Source organism: Berghia stephanieae, chromosome 3 (assembly GCF_034508935.2).
Source record: "Berghia stephanieae isolate SIO BIC M18660-M18661 chromosome 3, UCSD_Bste_1.3, whole genome shotgun sequence".
NCBI lineage: Eukaryota > Metazoa > Mollusca > Gastropoda > Nudibranchia > Aeolidiidae > Berghia > Berghia stephanieae.
The window spans coordinates 76,196,337-76,211,253 of NC_088362.1; the positions used below are offsets into that span (position 1 = coordinate 76,196,337).

Genomic DNA, 14,917 nt, shown 5'->3' on the forward strand with positions numbered 1-14,917 from the left:
AGCAACATCAAACTTTTACCTATTCCTGAATAAATATAAAAAAATACATCATGATGGTCACTTTTTCTTTAATATAAATATTATTGATATCATTAATTCACAGAACACAATCGTCATGGATTGTTTACAATTCCTACACATAAATATAAATTGTAGTTACTTAGAGATTTCTCCAATCTGTCCAAAGTGCTATTCTTTTCCAGCAATCCAGCTTGAAGGTCTGAAACTTTCCTATTTCTCTCATTGATATCAGTCTCTAAAGTGTTTATCTGTTATAAAAATAAAAATTATAATATTCAACTGAACTTGTTATAATATATAAAGTTACTTTAAAATTTATTCAGATCTCATATACTGCACAGCTACACAGAAAACGATATGTAAAGCACCACCTAACATCTCATATGGAGTTCAAGTTCACTTGTAACATCACCAGAGTCCACCATGCAACCCTTCGGAGATAGACAGTCCTAAACAAACCAATCACCTCATCTTTGGCATTACAAAACACCTTCATGCTAAACAAGTAAAGAAGATGATGATGAACAATTACGCTTTCTCCACGCTGATGAAGACATTTGCTTGTAAGTATCAGTCTTGAATCGTCACATGACAATAGACCTACAGCCTACATATGCATGTAGCCTAACATGTGATCACCTTGATCAAGACAAGACAATTGCTTCTCCAGAGAAAGCTTAGACCATCACAAGTCCTTTCTCTTATATGGAATTCAACCTGGTATATGCCATAAGATACGCACATTCTGCTACACCCAAAACTATATATTGTCTCATACAAGAAACACATCTAATTAAAACCCTTATGTGCCATTTACACGCAGGGGTAAAGCGTGGGGGTTTGGAATGACAAGGAAAGAACATTTTGGACTAAAAATTGGTTACAAAAACGACTATTTTACATCCATCATCATCATCATCAGCAGCAGCATCAACATCATCATCAGCAGCATCGACTTTATCATCATCATCATCATCATCGTCACCATCATCATCATTCTTCTTCTTCTTCTTCTTCTTCTTCTTCTTCTTCTTCTTCTTCTTCTTCTTCTTCTTCTTCTTCTTCTTCTTCTTCTTCTTCTTCTTCTTCTTTATTATTATTATTATTATTGTTATTATTATTATTATTATTATTATTATTATTATTATTATTATTATTATTATTATTATTATTATTATTATTATTATTATTATTATTATTATCATTATTATTGTTATTATTATTATTATATATGCATTTTTCTTTAAACTACTATAATATTATGTGAGATATTCCATAGCAAATTGACTTTATCTGCATTGAAATTTTAAATATCAAAATAACTTTTTGTTTTAAAAATATTTTTATTCAAGCATTAAAATATGATCTGTACGCGTAGACTAGACTAATTTGACTTCGCTGATTATGAATCTGCAATTACATTTTTGATATAATCGAGAAAAAAAACAAACTTTTATGTTAAGGACTGTCTTCCAAGTGAGTCACAAATATTGGAAATGTCAATTATCCAACCTCAACTATAGCAGGTGAAAGGGGTTTGTCGCAAGAAATCAAGCAGTGTTTGACAGCCCGGATCGGCCCAGAGCGACAGAGGATTTGCCCGCTGTCTCGCGCAAGTCACCCTTGACACACGCGATGGGCCCGTTGAGCATGTGATTTGCCTGTGCTGGCCAATAGCCATGTGTAAATGGCCCGTTAGATGTTTAAACCCCAATGGACTAAACACCAGACTGCATTATCTCTAATCTAATAGACATACTACTTCTGTTGTTCTCCTATTTTCTTTAGTTTCCAATGTATATGATATTCCATTCATCATTGGAGTCAACGTTACGAAGATCAGCATTTTGTATTTATGATCATTGGATAGTGAGCCTACTTCAATTCTATTGGAGTTTTATTTTCAAGTTGATGATTTAATTCACACCTAGCATTACGTTTCAAATGGGACACTATTCATTCATCATACTTCTGACAGCGTTTTCATTGCCCTATTGGATTAATTTCATACTGTGATACATTTGTATTTTATTTCTATATGCTAGTATTGTAGAGATTGCAATTCCTTGTGAAAGACATTTTACCCTATGATCATATAGATAAAACACAAGAGTTATCCCCACTATTTATTCCATTCGTCTATATCTTTATACACCAAAGGTCATCCATTATCTAAAGGTGAGCCCTTTCATGCACTAGTGTATCTTAAAAATAAACACTCTGATTTGTTTTCTTCATTTTCTTATTTAAACATGACAAGATCTTTTCTGTCCTTTTACTGGATTTCATGTGATGTATAAATATTTTAACTATTTTTGTCATTTAATGAGTTTTGACTTGAAATGTTCTGTTTAATATTTTGTTAAAGTTTGATATTCATTAGTGTACATTACTTTTTACAGTCGACAACTTCTAGCGGCTTAGTATTCAATGGAGCATTAGCAACTTTTAAACACATTACCATAACAGTGGCCTCTTGACATTTTGAATGCAATAATTTTTCTTTCTCTTGACTTTCCTTCATCTCTGTCTCATCTAAACACATAGTTGGAGGGGTGGGTGGGGGTGGGGGTGGAGCAGAGGAAGAAGGTAAAAGCTTAATGAGAAGTCCTGCATTCAGTTCAGTAAGACAATTATTATTATAAGTCAAGTATAACATGAACACCTCAAACAAATTACTTTAAGAAAAAAAAAAGCAATCTATGTTACTGTTAGTCAAGATGTTAGAATTCAGATGGAGAATATTATGATTTGAAAAACAAACATTGAAGCAAGAAAAGCATTTTCAGAATAGATCAGATAAAATAAAAACAAAAAACAGATTGTAATTGTGCTGACATCCAGAAGGGTTATAAAACACGAGTAATTTAATTAAAAATACAGACCTAAAAACTCTGACAGACAGCAAGCAAAAGAAGAGAGTAAGAACAACTCATATTGCAGCCAAATCGATAAAGTACACAATGCACATTGAATAAACCTACAACCTACATTACACTGATACGTGTTTGTTTCCTGGTCCACCCAGCTGTGAATGAGAAAGTGCCTCTAATTAAGATATGGATGAGAGAAGTCTGCAATAGACTAATGTTTTGTTCAGAGGATAACAAGCAAGTGATGCTAACTGTATTACAACATAGGCTCAATGGACATCACGGTTTTGAATGACTATTTTTATATGTATGTTAACAGACGAGGAAGAACGGTCTGAGGGCATTATTGCTATGTTCAATCAGTGAAATCATATGCAAAATAATCCGGCATTCATTCATATTTCCATAACTAATAATGACTTAAATAAATGTCCTGATACGTAATGCAATATAACCACCTTTAATCTAGTTTACATCAGATTGGCCCATTAAAGGAAAAAATCATGTATTCATCAACCTTTGTTCTGCTTACATTTCAATAAAAGTTTTTGGTGATTGCTTTCAGCTGAAATCCGAAGAGTTTCAAATTTGTTAGTTAGGTCCTGCAACACAAATTAAAATCAAATTGATTATACTCATTTCTCTTTATAGTGCTACATGTGACGATCATGATAAAGATTAAATGACGACGACGATGATGGCAACGACGACGACAATGATGATGATGATGGTGGTGGTGACAATGATGATGTTAATGATGATGATGATGATGATGATGATGATGATGATGATGATGATGATAAGATAAGATAAGATAATAGTTGTTAGTAATGTAAGTTTCAGTTGCAATGGTGATGGCAATAGTGAAGGGGACTGTGTAGGTGGCTACAATGATCAAAAAGAGAGAGAAGACTGTATTAGCATGGCTCAATTATATTTTCTTCTGCTCATGACCAAGAATATTGGGTTCGTGATCCATCCACCATGCTCTACTGCCTTGAGCTAGTCACATTGGAATCAAATCTCATTTCACTCATAAATTTCCTTTCAAACATTTCTTAAATGTATGAATATAATGACAATTTTAGCCATAACAGGGTATTGATTAACAAGTGAGTGAAATGACATCATAAGTCTCTCAACCAAGACCAGTATTCATTTCTAGAAGAAACAATAGTTTGAATTATTTGTGACCAAATCCAGTTTATAATATCATTATTTGAAGTATTTCAAGTCAAACATTAATTCTTGATATGTGAGCTTGCACTGATATCTTGCTACACGGTCCTTCATAATAACAGAAATCTCACAGATCATCAGTTTGATGACAAACTCCTAATAGTATAAAATTCATTATATAGCAATGACTATGAAAAATGTTTTTTTCTCTTTTTGAGGAAAATATTTGTCTGAAATCAAAGCCCCATCTCCACTGAGTAAAAATGTTTTTGAATTTTGAAATTCCATTCATAAATAAACAAGTTATGCAGTTTCACAGGTGTCATTTATTTGGATGACCCGCAAAGAGGAAAAAAACGCAAAAATATGGGACGCTTTTTCGGCATTTTTTTCGACCTTTGGTTGTATCTTGCGTAATAAGTGGATTAAAAGATTGAAATTTGGCAATTTTATGGCAAATTTGATAGAGAATATGATGAAAACTTATATATAAACACACACACACACACACACAGAGAGAGAGAGAGAGAGAGAGAGAGAGAGAGAGAGAGAGAGAGAGTGCGTACGTAAACAAAAGAAATATAGAAGGAAAAGAGAAATTGGACAAGGGGACAAAGGTTACTGATGGAACAACAAGATATGAAGTGAATAGAAAAGTGCCAGAAGACAATAGAGAATAAAAATTTTTCGCGGCGGTGGTGGGGTTTGAACCTGCGACCTTATTGGTACGACAACTCCGCCTGGCAGGTGAGAGCGTGGCTCTACCGTGTGAGCTATCCACGAACACAAAAAATATTCGTTTCAAACTCAAAGTCATTACTAGATCCCTCTCTCACCCACTTCTTGAGACCGCCGATTCGTTCGTACACCACCATCGCGAATAATTTTGACCAGCAGTTAAGCCTAATAGCCAATATTCTCAACACAAACATATAACATAGAAACGATTGAGACATTGAGTATGCTCCGGTGTATGGGGTGAATTTTTAATTCAGAAAAGTGAGTGGAGCAGGCACTTACGTTGGTAACAACAAGATATGAAGTGAATAGAAAAGTGCCAGAAGACAATAGAGAATAAAAATTTTTCGCGGCGGTGGTGGGGTTTGAACCTGCGACCTTATTGGTACGACAACTCCGCCTGGCAGGTGAGAGCGTGGCTCTACCGTGTGAGCTATCCACGAACACAAAAAATATTCGTTTCAAACTCAAAGTCATTACTAGATCCCTCTCCACTCACTTTTCTGAATTACTGATGGAACGTAACTTGGAATACAATAATTAAACCCATGCTGAGATTGTAGATCATATTGCAATCGAAAACTTTTAACATTATAATTTCTTAAATTCTTGTAAATTAAACAGTCAAATTATCAGCTGTTTATTGAACCCAAACGCAATGGCAGACGATAAACACCCCTCTGCCAGTGAGACCGCGCAGACATTTTGACTAGTCATGAACTTTAAAACGAGGTCAACCAATCAGAAAGCGCTTGCCACGACTCGCTCAGCCGCTGTTTGGTGCCAAATCGTTTTGAACTTGTGATTCGGGCTGTAGGGGGGCAAAATGACTTTGTCTTTTACAAATGAAGAGCAAATTAGGATGGTGTTTTGTAAAATACGGGAAAAGTACTCGTCATATTCATATGAAATTTTACAACCTAAAAGAAGAAATGTTCATGTATTACCTTGTCAGCGACAAAACCTACACGCCCGGTAGTTTTAGAAATATTTTACTCCAAAGAGTAAAAATCTATTTTTAACGGTCTTCTGGTAATCGTACGAGTTTTGTCGCTTGACATAATCTAAAATGACCTTTTTTCTAACTGTGTGCTAACTTTCAGTCATATTCATCGATAAACAGCGTCGTAATTATTTTTTTAAAATAGCATATACCAAACGGCTTCTTCCCATATTTTGTCGCGAATTTGGGCACTTTGTGAGCGAAAAAGAGGCCCAAAGATTTGTGCGGGATAGTCATTGCTACATTATACTGCCTAAAATCCCTTGTCCCATATCCGGTGATTTAAGAAGATTTTACTGAAGTAAAAATGCATTTTTTGGGGGGTCATTCAATATTTGTCGAATATTGGGAATGATCTTATTACTTAAAGTCTGAGTATTTTCCAATATTCTACCATAGTTACTCAGCATAACTAACTTGTAAAAACACTCAAATCTGGCCTAAAGTGATGATGCCAATCACTGTTAATTCAAACCCCCAAAAAATTAAACAAAATGGTTTTATTGTAAAAAATTGAATGCTTGTCTATAAGTCATTTTGATTCAGTTAGTCCCCATTGTAGACAATCTGATTAATATTATTTTGCATTAAAAAATATTTAGTGAAACAACAGGTTATCAGACAAAGGAGTAGAACATTGGAGAGGTGATAATAGTGAATCTTTCTTTTTACAGGAAAGTGAAGGGTTATTACGTGAAGTTGGATATTACTAAGTGGGTTTTAGGTGGTGACAATGTATTAATATTTGTTTTCAACAGTGCAGAACATCTGCTTCCATACGAGTTAAATTGTGGTAATAACTCAACAAGAGATAAGAAACTGCCACAGATAGTCCATAAACTACTTGTTACCTCCAAGTATTGTGAAGTTTCTCTTCCAGCATATTTCAGCTCAGTTTTTTCAGTCTCACCTGCAAAGAAAATAAATGCCAATCATACAATGACAATAGACGTCTTGTTGATCAAGTTGACAATGACAATAGCTTGAATTAGATTTTTGTGGATACGTGTGTGTGTGTGTGTGTGTGTGTGTGTATGTGTGTGTGAGAGAGAGAGAGAGAGAGAGAGAGAGAGAGAGAGAGAGAGAAAGAGAAAGAGAGAGAGTGTGTGTGTGTGTGAGAGAGAGAGAGTGTGTTTATGTAGAGGTGTGTTGCTTTTTTTCTGATTTGGTCTTAACAAACACCCTTTTGAGACAAACAAGGATTGTCAAAAGGAGGCACCTCCATTTCTTAAGACAGACCCTGATAAGACTCAATGTGATAATGCTTTTTCAAAACTTTGGAGTAACGAAAGAATTCCAAGCGTCTACATCGGAATTCAAACCCACAATGTTTTAATTATTTTTAAAGTAAATTTTCTAAGTGCACTAAGATTGCCTTGCCTCGGTACTCAATATGCATGCATCTGCGATGAAGATTACTCTCTCTCTCTCTCTCTCTCTCTCTCTCTCTCTCTTTCTCTCTCTCTCTCTCACCTAGACTTACATCGCAACATTCTATCTTCCAACGTAGTTGCTGCTGATTTCAATATATTGCACATCTCCCTTGTGGATGAAATTCTGAAAGATTGGACCAAAATCATGGAATGTTTTTTTTAGCATTCTAAAGACTTTTCCAGAACTAATGTGGCCGATGGAAATGTTAAAATTATAATTACTTTTTTCTTCAATTTATTGGATGAAAGTATCTTTTTTCTCCTAATTAGCCTCTTTATCTTAATACAACAGAGAGAGAGAGAGAGACACTTTGAAAAATGTAAGTGAACAGGACAATGTGAAACAAAAAAAATGCCCATACTTAATAAATGAGGTCATAATTAGTAGCATTGTCATTATCATCATCACCTTATTTACCATCTTCCTTATCCTCAATATCATCATCATCATCATCATCATCATCATCATCATCATCATCATTATTGTGGTTTTCATACCATTGATCCAAAATATTTTCTGAACTAAAAAGTTCAATGTAAGGTTTTAATTTATGTCATTTCTGTTTTTAAACTACTATTCCACATAATATAATCAATTATCAATAATAGGTTTATTGTTGTTCCTAGTTTATCTTTAACTGTGAGGAAATAAATGACCATTATTGTTCACAATTACTTTTGCATGACTTCTTGTCGATCATCAATTTCTTCTTGCATCCTGGAGCTCAATCTCTCATTGTCGAGCTGTTAAAAAAAAAATCAGGTCTGATTTTTAAGTTTTTAGGATTTCAAAAATCTTTTCTTTTTCATAAAGAATCTTTCCTTCCCTTACAGACCATTAGCCCCCCGACAGACCAAATAAACAACACAGAGGAGTTTTTGTTTTGTTATGCCTTTAATCGAATGACTTTCATACAAACTGTCAAAATAGCAAGTGGAAGAGAAAATTTACTCAAATTGACCATTTTTGTTCAGGTAAGATGAAAATATTTCTTGTCTTACGCATTGCATGTCAACCGTCCTTATTTACAAATAAGCCGAACGTAACTCTTCTAACAGTAGAAATACAATGAGTGACTTAAAACTGCCTCCTGAGATCTATATTTCTAGTGTCAAATTGGTGTTGAATCTCCATTGTGCCCTGAAAACATGTTGGTTGGTGAGGGAAAGGGTATTTTCACATGTCCCTTCCCTTACCGACCAATGGGTCTTTAAAAAACCCGACCAAAACATTTCAAAATGAGTGCTGTTTTTTGTTTTTTTTTTATTAAAAAATGTTTTCCCTAGATCTATATGTTTAAATAGTTAATAAACAGTTTGTCCTTTAACAGTGGCTGCTAATAGGAAGGCAGATAAAGACGCTATAAAGAAGACTGAACAGGAAAGGAAATGTCATAAGAGAGAAAAAAAAAATAAAGCAGAGAGATTTGCACTGAAGCAAAAAGGGAGAGGGAAGGTAAAAAGAAAAAGACAGAAATAGTCTTTGGCAAAACTGAGTCAGAGAATCAGACAGAGATTGTTCTGGACAATGATTCATCAGATTGCTTCAGCAATAGAGAATAGATCTAATACAATGGCCGGATAAGATGTGACTGGTGCAAGTGCTGGTTACATTTTTTTAAAAAGTGATACCATTGAAGCCCTTGACAAGGAAGGGCTCAATGAGTATTTGTTTCAGTGTGATGTTTGTTTAAAAAACTAAACCTGCATGTCATGTCTTGTCCTCTTCATTGTTACTATCTTAATGTTTCCTTGTCAGTTAGACATTGTAAAGAGCCCAGAGCGAAAAATTTAAGCTGATTTGTTTTTTTTTGTAAGGAATAAATGATACAGTCTTATTTGCTGTATATTTATGATGATATTTACAGCCTTGCTTGTTATTCACTAAAGATTTATATTTTTATTCTCTATTGTCTTCTGGCACTTTTCTATTCACTTCATATCTTGTTGTTACCAACATAAGTGCCTGCTCCACTCACTTTTCTGAATTAAAAATTCACCCCATACACCGGAGCATACTCAATGTCTCAATCGTTTCTATGTTATATGTTTGTGTTGAGAATATTGGCTATTAGGCTTAACTGCTGGTCTAAATTATTCGCGATGGTGGTGTACGAACGAATCGGCGGTCTCAAGAAGTGGGTGAGAGAGGGATCTAGTAATGACTTTGAGTTTGAAACGAATATTTTTGTGTTCGTGGATAGCTCACACGGTAGAGCCACGCTCTCACCTGCCAGGCGGAGTTGTCGTACCAATAAGGTCGCAGGTTCAAACCCCACCACCGCCGCGAAAAATTTTTATTCTCTATTGTCTTCTGGCACTTTTCTATTCACTTCATATCTTGTTGTTACCAACATAAGTGCCTGCTCCACTCACTTTTCTGAATTAAAAATTCACCCCATACACCGGAGCATACTCAATGTCTCAATCGTTTCTATGTTATATGTTTGTGTTGAGAATATTGGCTATTAGGCTTAACTGCTGGTCTAAATTATTTGCGATGGTGGTGTACGAACGAATCGGCGGTCTCAAGAAGTGGGTGAGAGAGGGATCTAGTAATGACTTTGAGTTTGAAACGAATATTTTTGTGTTCGTGGATAGCTCACACGGTAGAGCCACGCTCTCACCTGCCAGGCGGAGTTGTCGTACCAATAAGGTCGCAGGTTCAAACCCCACCACCGCCGCGAAAAATTTTTATTCTCTATTGTCTTCTGGCACGTTTCTATTCACTTCATATCTTGTTCTTAAAGATTTATATCACATTGTAGTGCATCAAAATAATGTTTCATTACTGGTCAGATAGGGTGGTCAGTAAGGGATCGGGTTTTGGTTGGTAGGGGAATGATGGAGAAGAATGTGGTCGGTGGGGGAAAATATATCACATATCTAACACCACTAGAACATGGGTAATATTTCTTGCCACCGCAAACCGACCACCATGTCTTCCGATTTTGCGACATTTCTGTTTGAAAACAGTATTATTTATGGTGCTTGTTTTGGACAGATTATTTTCCTTGTGCCCTTAAGGAATGACAAGGCTCTTAGTGAAACGACTCAAATAAAGCTGATAGAACTTTAAATATTATTCAGATATTGTACCTAAATGTGTCTTTATGGCCTAATGGTATGACGCTTGGATTGATGGGTTGCACCCCACAGTGAGCAGCACAAAAAGTTGAAAAAGGTTCTTTGCCCACATTCGCTCATCATACATAAGTGCAAAATGAGTATAAGGCCAGTACCACTATGTCTCTGTCAAAAAGAAATTACAGTCCACTCTGGATAATCGCAACCCGGTTAATCGCAACATTCGGTTAATCGCAACATTTTACAAGAAACAGAATTAATTCTACATAAAAGTCACTGGTTAATTGCAACAAACTTTGGTTAATCGCAACAAATTTTCGACTCAAAAAGAGGAAAATTCATGAAATCAAACAAACAAAATCTCATGATTAAATTTCAGCTTGGGTGAAGTCATGACAGGTTGAAGAATCGAGAGTGGGTGGGGTTTAATACTACAGTAGTGTAACACCACTCTGTTCGAGACAAAAGAGGGCAGGGCTTCGCAATATGGGTTCGTGTGGTCATCTATGATGAGGCGATTGGGCTAATCTCTTTGACTCTTACAAATGTTAAGAACAAAAGAGTGACAGTTAAACCACTCTGAATAAGATGTCGGGTTGCCTCAAAACTGCTTTTGCTTGTCAAAATCTATACAGGGCTCCATATGGTTTTTGTTTCAATCAAATTGCTCAGTTTGTGGTGGACCGAGAACAATGTTGACAACTACTGGTTTAAGTTTACCATATTTGTGTAAAATGTTGCATTAGTGGACAGGAAACTCAGCTTCGGTTAATTGCAACTTCGGTTAATCGCAACATTTTCGCTGATCCCAGGGTGTTGCGATTATCCAGAGTGGACTGTATAACAAATAGCGCCTTACAGGCATCATATCTTGCCCTACATGTTCAATGATGCTGTGTCCAGGGACCCCTTGTAAAGTAATTGGATTGCATTCAGCGGATGTTAAACTATATGAAAACTCAGGTGTTTATTTGTTTTTGCTTTTTTTGAAAAAAACATTTCTCAGGTGGGTACTGAGTAAGTACAGTTCTTATCATTTATTCTGCTTCCAGTCTATTCTCTTATGAAATTCTTTTAAATTATTTTATCATTACAACTATAATGCATTGTATATTCTAACAAGTAGCTGCAATTTTATTTTTTTTGTTGATTATCATGTGACTGAAATGATGAGTGTATTATTCATTACCTGTAATTCAAGCAAGGACTTTTTCATTGTTTCAATTTGGATTGATGCCGAAGACAACTTCTTGTCCTGAACAGAAAAATTTGTAGAGAGAAACGTATTAGAATGCATGTTTCTTCTAAAACAAGAATAAAATAAAATATAGTACAAAGTGCAGTATATTTTAATTCGGTGAAGGATAATTTGATTGTATAAAAATTGACTTTTGATGGATAAAGTAACATACTTTCTCTTTGATATCAAGCTCTGTTTGAACTTTCCATTTCCTGATCTTGTCAGCCTCCTGATGTAATTTAGCATGGAGACTTGTCATGTTTTCACTTTCATATTCATTTATTTGCACTTGTTGGGGTCTTTGATACATTGTGCTGGATTGAAAACTGTTGTTATTCATCGGTCTTTGATTTTCCAACAATGCTATGGAGAAGGAAAAAAAATGGATTGTACTTGTAATAAAAACATTTGGGTAATGTCTACAATGCAAAGTCAAGTATCTGTTTTAGATTCTAACATTATATGAGATTGAAATGCTCAATGAAAGGAGCACAGGAGCTTAAATGTAAACTATGAAAATGGATAATTTACTGACCTGTTGATCTTATCTTGAAATCAGGCTGTGCTGGCCTTTTGTGCTCTGTCTTGTGGTTATAAATATAATGCTAAATTTAAAAACTTTGAAAATATGTAACAGACAAAAATTACATTAAAACCGACAAAATAGCACATAAAAGATACAAAAGGATAAATATCATATCAGCCAATACTCATTATTTTTTCAAAGGAGAAGTCATGGAGTAGAGAGGATGAGATGAAGAAGTGCACAAGGCAATGGGAAGAGTATCTCTAGATTAAATCCCCACTTTTATCATCTTTCTTTTTTACTTAGTCCCTATTGCTTACATTGGAGGTTCACGACTGCTCTGTGGTAGAGCATTCACTTTACAAACATAGGGACCTGTATAGGTACAGGATGCAGTCAAGTTTGTTTATTTTTCTGACCCCACTGTCAACCCAGAAGCGATCTGGCGGAGAATACTTGATAGAGGGACTACAACTTACCCTAAGTGTAGCAAGGGGTTAACGTACAGAAATCAGAATAAACTCTAGGCCAATAGCTATGAAGAAAGACTTGTAAATTAATTTTCAGTGTAGATACCTAAATTATCTAATCCTTTTTTTTAGATAGAACATGACAAAATGTTTCAAATGAAATGAATAAAGGAAAATTGAATTTTTACTATTTATTCCAATCCATTGTTGGTAGTTTTTTGCTCTAAAACTTTAAATCATTGGCTATCATAAGGAATCAACAGATTGTAAGAAATGTCCATTTTGGGTATATTACTATTGACTACATGGAGACTATATACCATTGACTGTATACCATACAGTGGACAGTATTGTCATATGTTATGATACACCGTGTCGCAATTTTGAGTGAACTCGCAAATAAGAAATCAATCATAAAATTTTATAATTTAAATCAAGATGTCATGAAATCATGTCAAGCTTCAAATGATAGAACACAGGCAAAAATGATGAATATATTCTATCATAAGTTACGACATATAATGATATTGACAAACTATTTTTGCACAATATGAATTGTCTCCTCATCATATTCAAACTTAATGCGATACAGTCAATCATTTCGCAGTTAAAGGGATAAAAAAAATTTTAAACTAAAAATGAGCAAATGTTCTTTATTTGTCTCAATTCTTTAAAAATTAAAAACAACTCACCTCTTGATTTTGCATTCTGAATAAAAATTGTCGATTCATATTTTGGTTTTGTTCAGGGTTTCATATACATCTATATAGTTCCTGCAAGCACTAACATAGATTAAAGTAACCCCCTGTATGAAGATGGAATAAGAAAAATTATCACAGCTGTAAAAGTTTGTCTGGGGAACATCTTCTAAAAGTTATGACAGAATCAATATTATGGCCAACACATTCGCGAATTAATCAAAGCTTAAATACAAAGCATCTGAATTAAATATATTTATAAAGGTAGTACATTGTTCAGGACAAAACAACTGAAACTGCAGGTGTATGTTGAAAAAAATGGTAGTATTTGATGTAACTGGTGAGTGACATTTCGTATAGTACCAGTGAGATTGGTGATTTAAATGATTCTAATGTCGAAAAGGATTCGACTTCTAGTGTCAGTAAACTATTTTCGTTTTAAGCATATAAGATTTGCAATAATTATAGAAAAATTTTCATTAGAATTTTTATTTATTTTTTTCAAAGGTGCAAATCCATGTTTTTAAATGGTCTGCTGTGGTGTAGTGATAGTGTCTTGAACTCACAATATAACCTCAAACTAAATAAAATCTGTTGGTATGAGCGGGAAATAAGGCGCCTTAACAGAAAGACCTAAGTAAAGGCATTTTGCACAGATTTTCATCATCCCATCGGAGGTGGATGATAAATTTGCTGTAAAGCTCTATTTCTTCTGTTCCATTATGCGGACAGACTTGTTACCATTTAAACTACGGATAAGCGCTATGTAACTGCAATTTTTGAAAACATTTAAAGCAAATTTATTCAAGGTGCTTGATTTGCACATTTAGCTTTAATATTATCCAATAAAACGTAAAGTATGGTTTTGAAGTTTTATTTATCTATTTGTTTATTCCTTTCTCCCTCCATCCATCTATTTTTTTTCTTTATATTTTATTTATGAGTTCTATGCACTTTAGATAAGATACTGCAGTTTGGAAGCCAAAACTCCCGTGGTAATTTTGGCAAACCAATCAACAAAAACATGTGCTAATCCAAGAGTCATTCCAATCCATACTGTTGTAGCTTCAATACTGAAGATAAACGCAAGATTAATGTGGTGTGGGATGGTATTAGTATTGGTTATGGCTCTTTATTACAATAGTTATGTCCTACTGTGACAGAAATATTTTCTAATTGACAATGACAAGTAAATTTTTTAAACTGTCAGAATTTCTCCAGTTCTCTGGGAGGTAATTCCATAACCTTATTGATATTGTGCTTGGGAAAAGGAATTGAATGACAGCCTTTACTTGGGATTGGGGTAGCCAATAGCAGCTCTCCTTTCATGATTTGATTTTTTGGCCATCTTTGATTGGGATGGCGGTTTGTCCTTGTATACCTCTAAAAAGAACTTCGGTTTATGTTTGCTTCTTCTTTTCATTGTCATCCAGTTGTTCTTTGCCTTTTTATGTTGTCACAATTAGACAAACTTGCAGGCTCACCTTTGAACTTTTCATGCTGGTTTATGTCTGTCTCTGTCTAGGAGTCCCACACACCTCAACTGTATTCTAACCTGATCCTTATCAGTGAGGTATAGCATTGTTCTTTTACTCCCATGAGACACAATGAAAGAAAACACTGGAGAAAATTTAGCGTCTTGCTCTAGC

General features: G+C 34.7%; 1 protein-coding gene across 1 annotated transcript in view; it reads right to left on the reverse strand.

The window, feature by feature from the left end:
• The window catches only part of LOC144968469 (uncharacterized), a 35,738-nt gene that overhangs the window by 20,274 nt on the left and 547 nt on the right, over positions 1–14,917 (reverse strand). The window contains exons 2-11 of the mRNA XM_078906873.1: positions 13,263–13,375; positions 12,110–12,158; positions 11,747–11,937; positions 11,524–11,589; positions 7,924–7,991; positions 7,298–7,371; positions 6,666–6,724; positions 3,427–3,496; positions 2,483–2,556; positions 161–269 (exon numbers count right to left, since the gene is read on the reverse strand). Of these exons, the coding sequence (XP_078762999.1) occupies positions 161–269; positions 2,483–2,556; positions 3,427–3,496; positions 6,666–6,724; positions 7,298–7,371; positions 7,924–7,991; positions 11,524–11,589; positions 11,747–11,937; positions 12,110–12,158; positions 13,263–13,301 (799 nt within the window). The 5' untranslated portion in view covers positions 13,302–13,375. The remainder of the gene's footprint in view (positions 1–160; positions 270–2,482; positions 2,557–3,426; positions 3,497–6,665; positions 6,725–7,297; positions 7,372–7,923; positions 7,992–11,523; positions 11,590–11,746; positions 11,938–12,109; positions 12,159–13,262; positions 13,376–14,917) is intronic.